This window comes from Cibotium barometz, chromosome 4 (genome assembly GCF_041138505.1).
Source record: "Cibotium barometz isolate CiBa-2024 chromosome 4, ASM4113850v1, whole genome shotgun sequence".
Lineage (NCBI taxonomy): Eukaryota > Viridiplantae > Streptophyta > Polypodiopsida > Cyatheales > Cibotiaceae > Cibotium > Cibotium barometz.
The window spans coordinates 1,200,001-1,219,978 of record NC_141049.1 but is presented as its reverse complement, the minus strand read 5'-3'; the positions used below and the strand labels follow the sequence as shown (position 1 = coordinate 1,219,978).

General features: G+C 47.6%; 1 protein-coding gene across 1 annotated transcript in view; it reads left to right on the top strand.

Annotated features, from left to right (window-relative positions):
- Positions 1 to 3,767: 3,767 nt before the first annotated feature.
- Positions 3,768 to 19,978, top strand: part of RMI1 (recQ-mediated instability protein (DUF1767)) — a 127,759-nt gene continuing 111,548 nt past the window's right edge. The window contains exon 1 of the mRNA XM_086784381.1: positions 3,768 to 4,498. Coding sequence (XP_086640507.1) covers positions 3,851 to 4,498 — 648 coding nt within the window. The 5' untranslated portion in view covers positions 3,768 to 3,850. The remainder of the gene's footprint in view (positions 4,499 to 19,978) is intronic.

Below are 19,978 nucleotides of genomic sequence, written 5' to 3'. Positions count from 1 at the left end.
TTAATGCATGCATTTTCATTGCTAATACTATCATCAAAATCCAAGACATTCTCTATGGAACCAACACATGAGTAATCCACCAATGTAGAAGTGTCATCGAGACTCAAGATGAAATCCAAAACTTTGCATCGATGTGTGTATAGCTCCTTATCTTGCTGTCCAAAAATTACAACAAGTGTCTTATCCACTTGAACTCCCATAATGAACTCATAAAGATCCACATAGTCATAATCCATGGATTGACCAAATGCAAGAGTGAATGGAGATCCTCGTTTATAGAGGCAACCTCTTGCAAAATAGAGTGCATAATAGCTCTTTCAACCCCACTCAAAGCAAGAGGTAAACCAAGAGATGATACTAACAATTCAGATACATTGATCATCCTTATCTTCCCTTCACTTGTAGTGGCTCCACGATAGAACTTTGCACATTGCTTTCCTCTATCCACGTCTTGTGAAAAAGAAGGCATTTGACCATATGACTCTTTGATAGGCCAAGGTAAAGAATGTAGTTGATTCTTCCATTGTTTGAACAACTCACCTTGACTATATCTAAGGCTTCCAAGGGACTTCATTATGTTATCAAAGGTTGAGTCTAATCTTGACATAATGGCAACTTTAGAAGGCTCAAACTCGAGTGTTTTGATTCTTAACAAAGGCATTATTGCTACTCACCTTGCATTGCATCCAAACCAATGCCTCTTGCTTGCATAGCACCAAAACCATTGGCTCTTGCTTGCATCGCACTCAAACTAATGCCTCTTGCTTGCAAAGCATCAAAACCATTGGCTCTCGCTTGCTTTGCATCAAAACCATCGTTGTCCTCTTCATCGTCATCCTCATCACATGCGTCCACAAGATCACTACCATTTTTACCCTCATAGGTGTTGAGTTGAGATTCGTCTTCACTTTCATTGACCTAATCCTCATTATTGTAAGTGACCTCGTGAGAAGAATCACAACTAGCATACTCATCATAGGCATAGTCATCAAAGTCTACATCTTCCATATGCTCTTGAGGGTCATAAACATGATCTACATCACCTTGGTCATCATAAACTTAAGAATCAAAGCCTACATCTTCATTGTCACTACTTCAAGATTGCTCATTGGGAGTGCAATCCTCAATGTAGAAACCCATGCAATCATCGGTGCAACTACCATTACAAATGATATATAGCAATCAACGTATAAACATATAAATAATATTACCCCAAATAAAAAAACAAAACAAAAAAGAGCCCCAACAACCACTAAGGGTGGAGCACACGCGCGGGAGGCCAGCGAGCGCAGCATAAGGCAGCCATCCGTAAAGGCGCCGAGGCTAGAGCAGATGGTCGCATAAGGAGAGGCATAGGCTAGCTAAGGCTTATAGCGCACACATAAGGGTGCGTGCAGCGCATCACTCAGGTGCGCTAGCCAAGCATAAGCCGGTTCATGCACCGCACATAAGCGGGCGCGGCATAGCTTAGGCACCCCGCATATCACACGCTTAATAAAAGCCATAGCAGAAGCGCGCACCACAGGACAGCGCGAAGCAGTGGCAATGAGAGAAGAAGAGGACGTGTGGAAACAAATGTTCACTCTCCCACATCTTGAATTGAGATATCTAATCCAGGATATTTGCCACTAGTGCATGACGATACACGATGATGGAGGGGTCCGCTGGTGCATGGGGGAGTTGAAGCTCACTTTTGACAATGCCGCTACCGTTGAGCTCAATGTCAAAATACAATCAAACAATGTTAGTCTAAGCAATGCCTTGGTGAGGACGTTTATCACTCAGAGAGGGTTTTTGTGTAAAAACTTGTCTAGTAAGTCAATTGACTTACCCAGCATAGCTAGAGGAAATGATGGACTAAAAGGTTAGAGATACCTTCTCCAAAGGGTGGCTAGCTTAGAGTTAGGCAAGTCGTGTCTCATGTTGGATATCTTGTTGCTTGTACTAGATTCTACATGCCTATGGGGGCTTGCTTACCTTGATGAGACACACGGTTGAGCATCATTTGATGCACTCTCTTTGGAGAGCGGGTTATTTCTAACAACTTCTAAGAAGGTACATACCTTTTACACCAAGGTACCCTAGAGCATGGAACACACTTTTTTTTTTGAAGAGAGATTTAGGGCAAAAGTTGATTGGTGAATTACGAGTGTTACACATTGCAAGGGTGGAAAGATTGCATGCCCATTTGGGGCGATCCCGAAATGAGACACATAAATTTTTTAGCCATGTCTTTACACATCTTTTCACCCACATAATCTTGGAAACTATAGCAACTAACAATGATGTGTTCAAGATTTCGAGATGATCGAGCTAACAACAACAAGGTAGGAGTGGCCCAACTCATAGTGTTCATTGACCATCAATAGAATATGGGTAGGAGTGGTCCATCACATAGTGCTCATACTGTTCTCAAAGCATCAATATAATCTGGGTAGGAGTGGCCCAGCTCATATTTTTCTCAGAGCATCAATAGAATCTGGGTAGGAGTGGCCCAACTCATAGTGTTCATAGTGTTCACTGAGCATCAATAGAATCTAGGTGGCCCAATTCATTGTCACCGCAAAATATGGGAGTTTCTACAATCACTAGTGCTTGAGTGGTGCCATGGCATTGCCGGTGGGCATTACCCCCGGCAATGAAACTCTATTGCTTTCCACCCATCACCAACTCTCGCTCTTGGAAACCCTCAACATAGTATGTGGCAATGTTTTCCCATAGCCTAGTTAATTGGGTCGTGTAAGTTGCAGTTGCAATGAATGCGTGCAATGGTGTCACTTTCCCAAGAGATGTTGCTGATGTCATGCTGATTGAATTGGCCAAGTTACAAAGCAAAAACCCAATTGTGTCGATTCTGGCACAATTATGGAAGGCTCACCCAAGTTACATTAAATTATTGGAATGTCTGAGTTATCTCCTACATTAAATGCCAATATGTCCAACTTATCTATGGCATGGGAAAATTATATAAAGCCATAGCGGAAGTCAAGCTAGATCGATTAGAGATCAAGGAGATTTTGGACCTTTCTAGCCAACAAGTGTGTAATAGCTTGCCACCACCAACTCAACATTTCAGATCCTAGAGGTTGGCAGCCCAACATTTCCCTCTTTTACATAGATCCTTAAAAAAAAATAAAAAATGTGATGATATGCCATCATGGGAGTGGGTAGATTCGAACCCTATACCTTCCTTTGAGGTGGCAAGTGTGCTATCACTAAGATAAACTTGAGGAGGAAGGTTTTACACAAATCTTGAAGGATAGTGGGAAATTGACATGGCTCCTCCTCCTCCTTGCCGCATGCTCCTTGAAGGCCTTGGCCGGGCATCAACTTCATCGGCTTTGCCGCTAGCATATCGAAAAAATCAAAGAAGACGACAATGTTGACCAGAGATGGCATTACTTGGGACAAGCTTTTTACAAACCCTAATAGTGATCTACAATAGAGAGCCATCGTTTCCCTGTACAAACCCCAACGCCTTGTCCTTGCCTATGAACTCTAACGACAACAGCGGTTCGAGGAACATGCTGTTCATACCATGGCCATGTAAAATGCACACACTTTTTTCATCCTTGGGAGATTCAAGGAGAAAGTTGATTGGGAATTAGGGGGTTTAGGGACAGCTAGTCAGAAAATGAGACACACTGAAATCTTCCGTTTCACATCTTCAACCACTAAATAATGGTGCAAATTGTTGACAGTAGCTTGTTTGAGACGATCAAGTGGCCCAATTCATAGTCTTTTTTTTCCTTTTTTTTCCCGCGTACCCATTTCAGGCAGGGAGGGTTTGAAACGTGCAGAGTGTAAACCTCCAAATCTTAAAGGACGTTGCGTATAGCGGGAAACTGAAATGGCTCCTCGTCGCAGGCGCGTGCTCCGAGCAAGTGACTCCTCTTCAGAAGGCCTTGGCCACGCGGCAGCTTCATCGGCCGCCTCCCGCATCGATATCGAAGACGACGACGACGACGACGATGTGCAGGTGCTGGACTCCCCCGTCCTTCGAAGCTCTAGCGATGCAGCTACTCGGGACGAGCTTTCTGCAAACCCTAACGCTAACAGCGATCTCTTAAATCGGCCGTTTACGTCTACACTGAACCTTAACAGCAACATCGGTACTAGTAACACGCCGTTTTCATGGCCTCCTGCAAACCCTAGCAGCAGTAACGATGCTTCTGGTCGGATGTTTTCATCTATACCGTTTCGGGTGGAGGCTTCTTCTTCTGCTCCAGCCGTTCCCCCTATGGCTTCGCAGAATGCTACATTGGGGTCCTTGTTACAAAACCGCGGAGTAAAGCCCGTCCCTCAGTGGCTCGCTGCCTGTGTCGATAGCTTGGTGGCATCCCGGGCGGGCTTCCTCCAGCTCCCCCTGTCGCAGCAGGCTGAGAGCTGTTTTTCTCGTTTTCTCGTGGCCGATCTCAATTCTATGGGCGCTGCCGCGCTACCTCCTCAGTTCCACGCTCTCCACGCAACCGAGCTCGCCGGACCGTTTGTCTTGCAGGTACCTTCACTTTTTTTCTCACTCTTTTCACCAAAGTCAGTAATAAAGCAGTGTTTTTCAATTCCCATCGTGTGAATTAATGGGCCTGAACTGTCCTACCGAAGGGGAGTGGGTGGGCTTTGCATTGCCAACCTTGCTTGGATCCTATTGCTGGCTTCACCTGCCATATGAGCTAAGAAGACAGGCTGTATGCCCAAGAGATCGGTCTTTGATATCTGAAACAAAATGAATAAGCATTTACAAGACAAGAGCGAGAAGCAAAAATCAAACTAAGCATGCAGCTGACCCACTATGCTTCAAAGGAGAAGACATTATTTGGGTGGTGAGGTCTCCTCTTTCAAGGAGAGGGGATTTGGGGTCTCTTTAAGAAAACACTTTGAAGGTGGGTATTTGCAGAAACGTGTAGAAATGTGCTCATGGTGAGACTCCCTCTGAAGATTGGACAGAGGCCGACTCTCTACAAAAGGAGCCATGCTTAAATCTTTGGAGTCATGCTTAGGCATTGTTCTGTTGCCTTGCATCTTCAATGGGTTGTGTTCTGTTGCATTGCATCTCCAGTGGCTTGGGTTGAGGAGGAGCGACTGGCTCATGTTGAGGAGGCTCGCTGAGAAGGTTGCATAGAAGAGATGGCGTGATATGATTCCCACCCACAATCGTCTTGCATCCAAAGCACAAGGAAAGCAATAGGGAGACTAGGGCTAGTCTAGATCCTGATCCACACAAGGCATGCTGAACACAACGACTTACGAGCATCCCTCATGCTCTATAGGACTTTGGTGCTATTTTAATCCATACATGCACCTGATATTTGTCTAGCTCTCTAAATCGTAAGAGTTCATTGTTAAAGGAGTGAAGCCAATTGGACAGATCTCTTTGGATTCATCCTTAACTTATTCAAGATCTCGAGTCCATAGTTGACCTTTTCAAGCGATGCTTCTCCAAGGTGAACAACCTCTGGTTGATAGAACAATGTAGGTAAGGGAAGTCGGCAAAACGGATCTTTAACTTCGGGACAAGGATTGGCTTTGAGGGCTGGGTCTAGGAGTCTGCAATCTGACCCCGGAGGCTGTTGAGGGTCTGCCCGAGCTGCCCCAGCAGTGAGGGCGGGCAAGTCTGTGTGCTGACGAGATATCAATCCTAACCACAATTTCCAATCTTGACTATGTGTTGAATGTCCTAAGCTATGGAGGTTGAAAGATCTTCATGACCTAGGAGTGTGTTCAAAAAGATAGAGAGAGAATAACGAGAACAAAGCTCTTAGAGAGAGAGAGTGAGTACACAACTCAATGATGTGATAGTTTGCTTGATTTCTTCAATGAAGTACATGCACCTTTATAGGTTACCAGAGTGACATCACTGCTTATGTCAGGCACACACAAATATCTAGATATTATTTGATACCCCTCTAAGAGGTGGTTCACACAGACAAGACACTTACACATTGCCACTCTCTAGGAGGTGGTTCATACACACACACATGCAATACCTTGATCCCAACAAACCCTCCCTCAAGGGATTGCCTCATATTATGACAAGGATAAATCTGGTTTCTCATGCGAGTTTTCTTGGTCAAGGATAAATCACATGGCTCTAGTTTCACATGTGAGTTATGGGGTCCCAAGGGTGAGGACATACAAGAGATCAGGTCACGCAAAAGAAGACAACACATTAAGTGGACTTAAAAAGCCCATTCATCAATACAACTGCGGCCTCTTGTATGAAAGGCTCTTCGACAATATTAGCAGTGTTTTTATTTGAATAGCAATCTTTTTCAAGATGATTGTGTGAGAAAATAATATTTTTCCCAGCCCTAAAAGGGTATTTTTTTTGGGTATTTTATGATTTATTTGGGGTCTTTTGTCTTGGCTGCTGGCCTACACCTTTTAGGCTGACCGACCAGCACCTCCCTCTCAGTATATATAGCCTTGCCTATCTTTCATCATTCATGTACCGCTTCATTGTCATATCTGGTACCATATGGCCACTACCCGGGACATCAGCCCCCTCTGCTACAGGCCATCGTGGGACAGCAACCCCCTCTGCTACAGGCCACCGTGGGACAGCACCTCTCTCTGCTATCATCTGTTGGTTCAGGCCGCCTACATCAGGTTGACTTCAGCGTTTCACATCAGGCTTACATCAGCGTTTCACATTGGGCTTACATCAGCGTTTTCAGCCTGTCATCAATGCTTACATCCGGGCTGACATCAGAGTTTATCTTCAGCCTTACATCTGGGCTGACATTATCTTCAGCCTTACATTAGTGCTCACATCAATGCTTACATCAGCATATCATCTGTGTTTTACCATAGCCCATGGGACAGCAGCCCTCTCTGCTATATATAGAGTCCCATATCAGCGTTTTTGCCTCAGCTCTCACCATCGGGACAGCAGCCCACTCTCTACTACATCATACCATCAGGACGGCAGCTCTCTCTGCTCCTTTTCCACTTTAGGTACGCAGCACGTGTGTCACCAGAGCTTGCACCACTCGGGACGGCAGCCCTCTCTGTTCCTCACCACCATTTAGGTACGCAACACCCGTGTCACCAGAGCTCGCACCACTTAGGACGGCAGCCCCCTCTGCTCTTCAGCACCCTTTAGGTACGCAACACCCTTGTCATTAGAGCCTGCACCCTTCAGGTCTTGCAGCACCCTTCTCATCAGAGCTCGCGCCACCACCACCACCACTCGGGACGGCGGCCCTCTTTGCTCTTCATCTACCACCTTAGGTATAGCAACACCCTTGTCATCAGAGCCTGCATCACCTCATCTTCCTGTCATGTGCATAAAATGACATGGACATTCTTAGATGCTGGTCCAGTAGAGGCAGCCAGAAAAAGAGTATCAGAACTAGAACTAGGAGCACAGAGTGCTATTGGCAGTGTGGACTTGGTAGAGATGGAAGGCTTGGAGAAGATGGTGCTGTCGGCCACTTACAGAAGTGGGCGGCTGGACCAAACAGAGGCGGCTGGACCAAAACAGAGGCGGCTGGACCAATTCAAGGGGCGTTGCGTTTTATTGACTAAAAGCCAAGACTGCTGGCCGACTGCTGGTCGGCCAATTCTTCAAGGAGTCCAATGGCCTATATAAGGTATAGGATGCTCATAGTGTTGTTGATTCATTCCTTTAAGGGATGGGTCATAGTTAGGGGCTGTTTTGGTGATGTTCACCTTTTCAAGAAGACAGCCAAGGGCTGTAGATTTGTAGGTACCTTTTTGTACCATCAGAATATACTGAATTTCTAGCATCTCTCTCTCTCTCTCTCTCTCTCTCTCTCCTCTCTCTTCATGTTTGCGTTTTGCATTAGCACGTTTCTAGTAGTGTTTAGGGCTGAAAGTGTCAAAATACGCAGCGGAAATGATAACCAAACTTGAGACCACAAGAGCAAGTAGAGTGCAGAAAATAGACAGCAAAAGAAAGACAGAGAGATAGGCGTGTAAACTCTTCTCTATACACAAGATCCCGAGAAAAACTGAATGAGTACAAAGTGGGGATCATGGGGCCTATTTATATGGCCCCATGGATTCAGTCGGCCAGCGCATGAAGTGCCACCAGCCCTCCACGACTGGGCAAAGCCAATCGGCCAGTAGAAAAACACCACGATCTCCTTTGATCAAGTTGGCCTGTCTTCAGGAACACATGAGTGCAGTTGGCCAGCATCAGAGGCTCCTGCTAGTTTGTGGCATCCACCCACACCAAGGAAAAATGGGGAAAAAATACAGGGAGTGAGGAAAAATGATAAGACACCTATACAGGGCGGGCGCACCCACAACAGAGGCCCTGGTGTCTGATTAAGACAGGAGATGACTTCTAACACCCCCTCTCAGCTCTTGGCTGTGAAATCAACCCAAGGGAGCTGGAGTGCTGCCTGAGCGTAGCCTGAGGTAGAGACTTCGTGAAGAGGTCTGCCGCATTGTCCTCCGTCGAACAATAAAGGAGCAAGATGTCACCAGCCAAGATCTTCTCACGTACAAAGTGATACTGTATCTCTATGTGCTTGGTCCGGGCATGGAAGACCGGGTTCCGAGCAATAGCTATACAACTCTGGTTATCGCACTGGATGATTGTGGGCTCCTTCTGTGGAAACCCAATCTCGCCTAGCAGCCTCCGCAACCACACAACCTCGCAAGCAGCACCACAAGCAGCCCGGTACTTTGCCACTGTTGAAGATAGGGCAATAGTTGGCTGCTGCTTATTGTTCCAAGAAACTGCTCTTGAGCCAAGGGTAAAACTGTATCCTGAAGTAGATCTCCTCGTGTCTGGATCTCCTCCCCAATCTGAGTCACTCCAACCTTGGAGTCTGACTCCATCCCCTCCTGTGTAAAAGAGTCCTAGATCCTTCGTACTCTGCAGATACCGCAAGATCCGCAATCCTGTGTCCCAATGAGACTTCAATGGTGTCTGCATAAAAGAGCTCAACAGTCCCACGGAGAAGTTTAAGTCCAATCTGGTGTTCAGCAACCAGATCAATGAACCAACCAACTTCCGATACTGCGAGGCATCGACTGGCTCACAAGGATCATTAATGGTTAACTTTGTGTTTGGGTTCATCGGTGAAGTAATAGGCTTGCAGTTCTCCATCCCAAAGGCATCAAGCAACTCATGAACATACCGCTGTTGAGAGACAAAAAAACCCCCTCTGGGTCTGCCAGATCTCCAATCCCAAAAAGAAGTGGAGTAAGCCTAAGTCGGTCATCTCAAACTTCTTTGACAAGGCAGCCTTCGTCACACCAATGTGCTCCACATGACTGCCGGTGGTGAGAATGAGATCATCCACATAAAGGATGATAATCGTAACCATGCCGCGTTCCCGAAAGAGATACAGGTTAGGATCTGCAATCGATCTCTGAAATCCAGTCCGAACAAAGAAGGAATCAATCTTCTGATTCCAAGCCCTGGGAGCCTGCTTAAGACCATACAAGGCCTTACGTAACTTGTTAACCTTCCCTTCTGATCCTGGAACAACAAAGCATGGAGGCTGCTCAACATATACCTCCTCCTGCAGGTCACCATTAAGGAACGCAGATTTGACATCCATTTGATACAGAGGCCGAAGCAAGGGCAAGAACGGTCCGAATTGTGGACATCCGTGCTGTTGGTGCAAGGTATCCTCGTAGTCGATGCCTGGCCGCTGAGCATAACCTTTAGCCACAAGTCTAGCTTTGTGTTTGTCCACCGACCCATCTGACGCATATTTGGTCTCAAAGACCCATTTGACATCAATGACTGACCGTTTCGACGGCCTCGGTACCAACTCCCATGTGTTCTTCTTCTCGATGGCATCAAGTTCCACCTGCATGGCTTTCCTCCAAATATCCTGTGAAAGGGCTTCCTTGACGGAAGTGGGCTCCTTGTCCTGCATAATACGAGACATCAGAGCATAGTTTACTTGAAGAAGCTCCGTTGTATTGCTTTTGTCTCGGACTTTGTGTGATCTTCGAGGACCGTCCTCTGTGGTCCACTCGGAGGGTAACTCTGTGACACTTGACTCCCGAAGGGTGTCCAACAACCACCTGGGTACTCGAACAGATCGTGGAGCCTCTTGCTGTTGCGGGGGCTCTACTCCAGCTGCGGGCTCAACCTCCTGTGTTGACTGAGGGTGATCAACTGGAGCAACGGTTTGGGAATCATCATCAGACTCCTTTGGATCTCCAAGAAGTGGCGGCTCCTCGACAGTGGATACTGGAACATGCTCATCAAAGACCACATCCCGACTGACAACAATCTCATTCCTGTCTGGATCATACAATTTGTATCCCTTGGAAAGAGAATTATACCCCACAAATATAAGCTTGCGGGACTTGGAGTCAAGCTTCCCCCTCTGCTTCTTCGGAATATGAACATACGCATCACTCCCAAAAACACGGAAGTGCGAGATATCAGGTTTCCTGCCAAAGTATGCCTAAAACGGAGTCATGTTAGGTATTGAAGTCGTCGGAGATCGGTTGAGGGTATGGGATGCTCCAGCATGTTCTTGCGTTCTACAACTCCATTCTCCGAAGGCGATCCTGTATTGGCCAGTTCCCTCTTGATGCCATGGTTTGCACAAAATCTAAGAAATACAGTCGAGGAGAATTCACCTCCTTTGTCAACCCGGAGAGTCTTTACTTGCAATCCAGACTCTTTCTCCACCATCACGTGCGAATCCTTGAACCGTGCAAAAGCTTGGTCCTTCTGTGAAAGAAAGTAGACCCACGTGAATCTGGTAAAGTCTTTAACAAGCAACATAAAATAGAGAGATCCTCCCAATGATGGTGTCTGCTGAGGTCCACACAAGTCGGCGTGAATTAACTCCAACGGTTTCGAAGCCCGCCTGGAAGCCTGCTTCGGAAAGGATTCCTTGTGCTGCTTACCACGTATGCAAGAATTGCAACGTCCTTGCCTACTGCCAACATCTGGCAAGCCAACCACCATCTGGTCTCGAAAAGCTCGCTGCAGTGCATCCACATTTAAGTGGCCAAAACAAAAGTGCCTTAAATCTCCGACTTGAGAACCTGTCAACGAGGATAGTGCAGAGAGCTTGTAGATACCATTCTCCACACCGCCTTCCCAAACAACCTGGCCAGTCTCACGGTCCCGTAGAGCAACTGAATGCTCCTCAAATTCCACCCGAAAGCCAGTCTTGCATACTTCAGGCACTGACAGAAGATGAAAACCTAGAGCAGGAACATAAAGAACACGGGAAGCATGCTTGCCCCCCTTGCCGTCCGGAATAATCTCCATTCGGCCCTCACTGTGTATCGGAATAGTGGAGTTGTCGCCAATAAAAATGCGACTTGACTGTCGTTTCAGATCCAAAAAAAAATCACGGTGTCGTGACGTGAGCGGTCTAGCCGGGAAAGTGCGAGACTTCTGGCTGTGAGAGTAGCTTCCAAATCCCGCCAAGGAAACAGAACATATAACTCTTCAAGGGAAATCACCAGCAGAGGCTGGAACCATCATATTTACATACTAATCTCAGCAAGACATATGAGTTACACCAAAAACCATCATAGGTATCATGGCACAAACCAAAATCCATGGTTGATAACATTATGACCCACTCTTTTGATCCACAAATCCACAGAAAAGACAGCCTCAAATGGCTCACAAATCTCTCCTCGTTATCGTCAGCAGAATCACACCATAGAAATGCTTATCACCCCTTCTCTTCCATAGTACAGCCCAAACTAGCTGGATATGGCAAGCATCTGTAGACTATGTAGCCTGCATGAAGCTGGTTCTGCGAGTAGGAACACACAACCACTTCTATGTTGGCTGTCTTCCCAAGACTTTTTCTTCTAAGTGTAGGACCTCCTGCAGAGCAAAGCTTGTACTCTTGGAAAAGACTGTATTTCTAATGAAAGCTTCTGTGTCAGTCGCGCTAACCTTAAATTGCCATAGCCAGCAAGCTGTATGGAGAAAACATATGAAAAATTACAGCTTCTGTGTGAATCGAGATAGCCCTAATTTGGAATCGCAATCGCCATGCAAAAATTCAGAGGGAGGGCATCATTTCTCGGAGCAGAGATGCGCAGAAGGAAAGCTCTTTAGCTTCAGAAAACAGTGGGGTTTGCACAGAAAGGAGGGGAGAGCGCCTCGCCATCGTAGTAGGTCGAATTTGCCTGCATCGCTTGAAATCGAAGCGCCTGCACGCGGGAGAAGAAAACAATGACCCAAAACTCAGGCCTTCCTTTTTTCCTGCAGTGTTACCAGCCCACACCAGCTGCGCCTCACGCTTCCCTTAGCGCCTTTCTTCCACGAGGCGGCTGCTTCCTTTACCAGCCTTTCCGGCTCTCTACCAGTTCCCGCCTTTATCACCAGTCAGTTCCTTGCTATACAAGGCGGCCACCACCTCTATCAGCAGCTGCGTTGCTCTTCACACGCCTACTTGCTCCACCCCACAGCATCCATGGTTCCACCAATGAGACCTGCTTCTGCAGCATCCTTCAGTCGTGAGCTCTTCTTCTTGCACCTTGCGCCTGCACGATCTTCCCAGAGCCTCTCTATGACCAGGGCACCTGCATATTCACCAACGTATGCTGCATCTTCAGCACCTCAGCATGGTGACTCATCTACCCTTGGCGGCCACTCTCCACACCTCTTTTTTCTCTGCAGCAGCTGTAGCGCCCCCCGTCAGTAGAACCCCTCCCCAAGCCCTTGTTTCCACGAGCGGCTACCCGTGTATACCTGCTGCTGCACGCCTCATCCGCCACCTCCATGCTTCGCCATCCTTCCAGACCTTCGAGCTGGCAGTCCTTCAAAGCTCCACGCTCACCTACAGCTGGCCACGTTATTTATCCTATTTTTATTCTTTATTTTCCCTAAGGCCTAAAGATGGCCACCCTCACGCCTTGAATTCACACCATTTCTCAAAGATACATCGGCCATATCAATAATCTTTTATTTCCCATGCTCCACATACTTCTATCACAATCCACGATGCCCGCTCATGCTTGGGGACGCCCACACATTCAAGGCCCATCTCTAAATGCCCTGTATACCCCAAAAGAAATCAACCATGCCAGTGTATCACTTTATAATTGAAATCACACTATATTTGAACTCCTATTTACAGAGTACTAGCATATCAAGCCCATGTACAGTTTATACATCTCTGCTTGCATGTCCTTGTCTCTGAATTCATGTGAATTGATCACAGAGAAGATTTTCCCTACATGGACGTGTCACAGCACATCGGGATGGAGTCATGTGCGTGGAAGCATGTGTGTGGAAGCACCACTATCAAGAATCCACTCCCGGGTATCCTTCGCGGTGAAGCCAACTGCCTCCTCGCTCGAAGATGATGAAGCATCGGAGTCCATCATCTCTAAGTGCACAAATGCAGGAGTCTTTGCAGCTGAGGTTGAAGAATCAGCACTCTTCCCAGTCCGCTTAGGACACTTCCTCCAATAGTGGCCTTTATCGCCACAATCATTGCAGGATCGTTCGGCCTTCAGCTTCTCTCGTTCTGAGTCAGGCTTCTTCTCAGAAGGCTTCTCCGGTGAAGCCTTCCCTTTGCCCTTGTTATTCCGGCCTTTCGACCATTGGCCAGTTAAGGCCTCTGAACCTCCGCTGTGAGGAGGGTTCGTGAAACGTTCCTCCTGGTCCAAGACCATTGGCACAAGCTCCTCCTAGGTAATGGTGCTGAGCCTACCACTCGTAATCAAAGAGGAGTAGAAAGCAGAATACTGAGCAGGCAAGTGGGACAGCAAAGTAATGCCACGCTTGCCCTTGAAGAGTGTGGGTGCTGAGACCTTAAGAACCATGTTAATACATTGTGGCCATGTCTTTAGATGATATCTCCTTCCCAGCCTGGAGGACTTCCTGCTGAAGGGCCTACAGCTTGTTAATGTGCTCCCGCATCGTCGATGACTTTGTAGGGTTCATAACCCGCATCTGCACTTCCAAGGAGATTCTCTTCATGGGTGATACCCTGTTGTAAAGAGAAGCCAAGTGCTGCCATATGCCTCTGGCCAGCGTCATGTGCTTTACGTGATTGATCACTTGTGGTGTGCAATTGAGGAAAATAAATGACCGGACCTGGCGTTGACACGATCCCACATATGTGCCTGTGCCTCTCGGTCCTTCTTCATCGACAGTAACTCCCCTTCCTCTGCATCCGGCCGTGGAACCCCGATGACGATGAAATCAGCAAGCTCATATGACTCCAGCAGAGACTCCATCATAACCTTCCAGATGCCGTAATTGTTCCCGTCCAACTGACGGTCCATTGGGAACGTGGGGAGAGTCGGGATCTTCACGTGCTTCTCAGCCATCTCTAACAAATCTGCCATCGCGGGGATGTAACTGAAAAAGGGTGGGTGGGTGGGAAAAAAAAACTAAACCTGCAAGTGGCTGTCCAGCACCTTAGCCAGCCTTCCTCTTGCAACTTCTCTTCTCGAACAATCCAAAACAGTCCACCAATTAGCAACTTAACTATCCCCCTCTTGCTCAGAAAACTCCCAAGATCTATCAAGAGCCTAGGGCTTTGATACCATGTCAAAATACGCAACGGAAATGATAACCAAACTTGAGACCACAAGAGCAAGTAATGAATGCATTCACAGCTTGCTGTCCACCAAACTCTTCTCTATACACAAGATCCCGAGAAAAACTGAATGAGTACAAAGTGGGGATAATGGGGCCTATTTATATGGCCCATGGATGCAGTCGGCCAGCGCATGAAGTGCCACCAGCCCTCCACGACTGGGCAAAGCCAGTCGGCCAACAGAAAAACACCACGACCTCCTGTGATCAAGTTGGCCAGTCTTCAGGAACACATGAGTGCAGTCGGCTAGCATCAGAGGCTCCTGCCAGCATGTGGCATCCACCCACACCAAGGAAAAATGGGGAAAAAATACGGGGAGTTAGGAAAAATGATAAAACACCTATACAGGGCGGGCACACCCACAACAGAGGCCCTGGTGTGTCTGATTAAGACAGGAGATGACTTCTAATAGAAAGAAGACCCCTAGAGCTTTCGCGTGTTACATTCGTATCAGAGCATCACGCTCAAGTCGAAGGTACAGGAAAGTACACGGATACGAAGCCCAAGGCAAGGAGCACAGAATCGGGAAGAGCTCCCAGGAGGTTTGTTGGTGGTGTTCCACAAAGCCAGAGGGGATGGCAGTCCTGTGAGCCAGATAGGTTCTCGGGCAACGGTTCCAAGGGAGGATTATCCTCCAAGGGGTGATGTGAGAGTGCTAGACTCATTTCTCAGGAATGAAGACCAAGACAGTATTCAGAGTCAAGGCAGGAACGGATCGGGGACTAGATGGAACAGATGCATAGATCTTATTCAGAGACAGAGTGGTTTTTGAGACCGGGCCGGGTTTTCAAAGAAAAGGGTTGCCAGGGATGGATGGATGACAGAGGGACTCCGGGATTTGAGTGAGATGATGACAGTCATCCAAGAACAGGTTGGAATCCCGTCATCAAGTTTAGCAGAGGGGGATGTCATGTGCATAAAATGACATGGACATTCTTAGATGCTGGTCCAGAAGAGGCAGCTAGAAAAAGAGTATCAGAACTAGAACTTGGAGCACAGAGTGCTATTGGTAGTGTGGACTTGGAAGAGATGGAAGGCTTGGAGAAGATGGTGCTGTCGGCCACTTACAAAAGTGGGCGGCTGGACAAAACAGAGGCGGCTGGACCAAACAGAGGTGGGTAGACCAAAATAGAGGCGGCTGGACCAGTTCAAGGGGCGTTGCGTTTTATTGACTAAAAGCCAAGACTGCTGGCCGATTGCTGGTCGGCCAGTTCTTCAAGGAGTCCAAAGGTCTATATAAGGTATAGGATGCTCATAGTGTTGTTGATTCATTCCTTTAAGGGATGGGTCATAGTTAGGGATTGTTTTGGTGATGATCACCTTTTCAAGAAGACAGCCAAGGGCTGTAGATTTGTAGGTACCTTTTTGTACCATCAGAATATACTGAATTTCCAGCATGTCTCTCTCTCTCTCTACTCTCTCTTCATGTCTGCGTTTTGCATCAGCATGTTTCCAGTAGTGTTTAGGGCTGAAAGAAGACCCCCAGAGCTTTCGCGTGTTACACTTCTGTTGCCACTACCACCTCGGAGTGCCTCTGCATCCACCGACGCGAGCCTTCGACACAATCACCACTCGAAGTGCTCTGCCTCACATCGATGCGAGCCTTCGTCATCGACCGTGCTTCAGCTCCGACATCATCTTTGCTTCTGCAGTGGTCTTTTCTTCTCAGTCACCTCACATCAGAGGGATCTTGTACATATTTGCACTCACCATTATATATATATTCACTCACATATTTCATGCTATGTGGTTTTGCCTTGATCGCTCGTACAATTGGTCCTTTCGTCCTTTTGCCTTGACATGGTATTAGAGCTATTGTGAGCAAAGGGATTGAAGACCTCGAGAGCACACAGCATGGATCGTCTATCCGCACTCTCGGAGGACCAATTTCTTTCACCAGAAGTTGATTCTCCAAACTCTGATCTGGACCACACAGGGAATGGGACTTCTTACTCAGTGGAGAGTCCTGTTCAAGATCTTACTTTGGGAGACGATCAACCCATGTACACCCACTCATCCTCACCACCTTTGCCATCACGATCGTCCTCTCTGACTTTATCAGATTTTGTTTCCAGAAGGGGATACATTCCTTCTGCCATTGTGTTTGTGTGGGACCTTGGCATCCATTTTTTTCTTTCTCATCTTCTCTCATGGTCCCCTTTTTGGCTTGAGAGGGGGTGTGAGAAAACAATATTTTTCCCAGCCCTAAAAAGGGTATTTTATGATTTATTTGGGGTTTTTTTGTCTTGGCTGCTGGCCTACACCTTTTAGGCTGACCGACAAGCACCCCCCCTTAGTATATATAGCCTTTCCTATCTTTCATCATTCATGTACCACTTCATTTTCATATGTGGTACCACTACCTGAGACAGCAGCCCCCTCTGCTACAGGCCACCGTAGGACAGCAGCCCTCTTTGCTATCATCTGTGTTTTACATCTGCTGGTACAGGCCGCCTACATCAGGTTGACTTCAGCGTTTCACATCAGGCTTACATCAGCGTTTCACTTCAGTCTTACATCAGCATTTCACATCAGGCTTACATCAGCGTTTTCAGCCTGTCATCAACGCTTACATCTGGGCTGACATCAGAGTTTATCTTCAGCCTTACATCATTGCTTACATCTGGGCTCACATCAGCGTTTATCTTCAGCCTTACATCAGGGCTTACATCAGCGCTTTCATTAGGGCTCACGTCAGTGGTTACATCGGCATATCATCTGTGTTTTACCACAGCCCATGGGACAGCAGCCCCCTCTGCTATACATAGACCATATCAGCGTTTTTGCCTTGGCTTTCACCATTGGGATAGCTGACCACTCTCTGCTACATCATACCATCGGGATGGCAGCCCACTCTCTGCTTAGCTTCACCATTGACATCACAATATGTGGAAGCTTCGGAGAAGGATCGGTAACTTCAATACTCAGAATTCAGCACTCTTTTTGCGACGGAAATTAACGCACAAACTGAAAGGAGATGTGCAGAAAATAGAGAGAGAGAGGCAGAGGTGGAGAGGACACAGTATTGGGTCCCAATTACGCTCTGTAGGGCCCCCACCACGGATGGTGTATTTGCTTTATTAGAATGATGAGAAATCTGAAAGAAAATACAGCAATCTTGGACCTTTTCTTGGCTGGAAAATCCCTGCCCTTGACCTTCAGTTCTCCACCCCTTTGCTTAGCAATTCCCTTGGCTTGTCTAGCCCTTGATTTGCTTGAGCTCTTGGTGAATAATGAGATGGTGAATGGGATTGTGGCCTCCACTATTTATACTATCCCATCAGGAGCAGTCGGCTGGTTAACTTTCCCTCCACGACCTGTTTTAATATCATTTAATGCTGAAAATGCCCACGTGTTCACACTGGACTGCTGAACTGTCCTGGCTGCCTCTGTGGGCTGCTCTCCAGGCCAGCGCAGACTGCTGGGCAGCACCTGGGCACTGGCCGCCTGCAGTCCAGGCTGCCCTATGGGCTAGCCAACTGGCTGGGCTGGCCCAAAAGCCAGTCGGCTGCTTGGCCAAGCCCTCTTGGGCTGGCCGACAACCTGCCCAGCCCCTTTTTGGGCTGGTGGGCAAGTCCTGGGGCTGCTTGGCCCCCTTGGGGTGGCCCATAGCCTTCCCCGTGTCCAAACCTGATGCATACCTACATCTACACAGTTGTCTGACATCTGGTGGCAGACCAAACATACAGAACAACTGACATCATTCCAGAGGGAGACTCGCAGCGCGGACTGGCACTGTTTTATGTGCAGGACAGTGCACACCTGACCTTGGACTCATGTGCAGGACAATGCACACCTAACCTCGGATGACTGAGATGGATCCCTGGCTGACTCGTCCCGGACTGGGCTCACATGGGACCAGTTCACCATCCCAGGTCCTGCACCTTCTGTACAGAAATGTATACGTGGCATCCAAGTGCGGGATGCCACGTGACAATCAGGTACGCAGCACCCGTGTCATCAGAGCTTGCACAACTCGGGACGGCAGCCCTCTCTGCTCCTTTTTCACTTCAGGTATGCAACACCCGTGTCACTAGAGCTTGCATTGCTCGGGATGGCAGCCCTCTCTGCTCCTCACCACCATTCAGGTACACAGCACCCGTGTCACCAGAGCTTCAACCACTCGGGACGGCAGCCCTCTCTGCTCTTCAGCACCCTTTAGGTACGCAGCACCCTTGTCATTAGAGCTTGCACCCTTCAGGTACGCAGCACCCGTGTCACCAAAGCTTGCACCCTTCAGGTCTTGCAGCACCCTTGTCATCAGAGCTCGCACCACCACCACCACCACCACTCGGGACAGTGGCCCTCTCTGCACTTCATCTACCACCTCAGGTACAGCACCACCCTTGTCATCAGAGCTTGCATCACCTCATCTTCCGTTGCCACTACCACCTCGGAGTGTCTCTGCATCCACCGACGCGAGCCTTTGACACCGACCACCACTTGGAGTGCTTTGCCTCACATTGACGCGAGCCTTCGCCATCGACCGTGCTTCAACTCCGACATCATCTCTGATCTGCACTGGTCTTTTCTTCTCAGAGTCACCTCACATCAGAGGGCTCTTGTACATATTTGCACTCACCATTATATAGATATTCACTCACATATTTCATGCCGTGTGGTTTTGCTCTGATCTCTCGTATATCTGGTCTTTTCATCCTTTTGCCCTCATGAATTGCTTTTCGCACATATACCACAAGGATTTGGGATAAAACAATCCTTTTCCAAGTGATTGCTTTTTCCACACAATCTACAAGCTTTACGTTTGGCTTGTCCTTTGTATGAGCCCTTGAACTTTATAGCAAAACCTTGTTCTGTGATAGCTCCTGTTGATCTTTATATCACAAGTGGGCACATGAATATAGTAAATAGTGGCCCAAATCATAGCATACATTCAACATCCATCACAACACGAGCATGAATCAATACATCTGTCACATGCATCATAAACATATACATCTTGAAACCACATAAGATAATCTTGCACATGACATAGCACTAGGGGCTAAAGTTGGGTCAGCCGCTCCCAAGGTATCTTTATTACCAACATAGTATTCTCTTGTACAAGATGCGGGTGCCCGGGAGCCCCACTCCTCTGCCAGCGCCAAATTTATCCAAATCTGTGAAAAACAAAGCAATACAAGCTCTCGGTCACCAACCAGAGCAAAGCAATCGCCAACTGCTCAATAAAGAAAACAAACCCTCGATCACCTCGGTCACGACTCACCAACCAAGGCCAAAGTAGCCACTAGTTGCTTTCCAGTGAAACCAAGCTCTTGGTCACCAACCAGGACCAAATAGTCACCAACTGTTTCCTTGATTTCTTGGCTGTCCACACGATTGTGTAAACCAACAGCTCCAAACAGGCCCAAAACAGCACTTAAGCCAAATCGTTTTGCAACCAGTGGGTAGGGTTGAAGCTAGGCACAAACTATATCGGCTCCGTC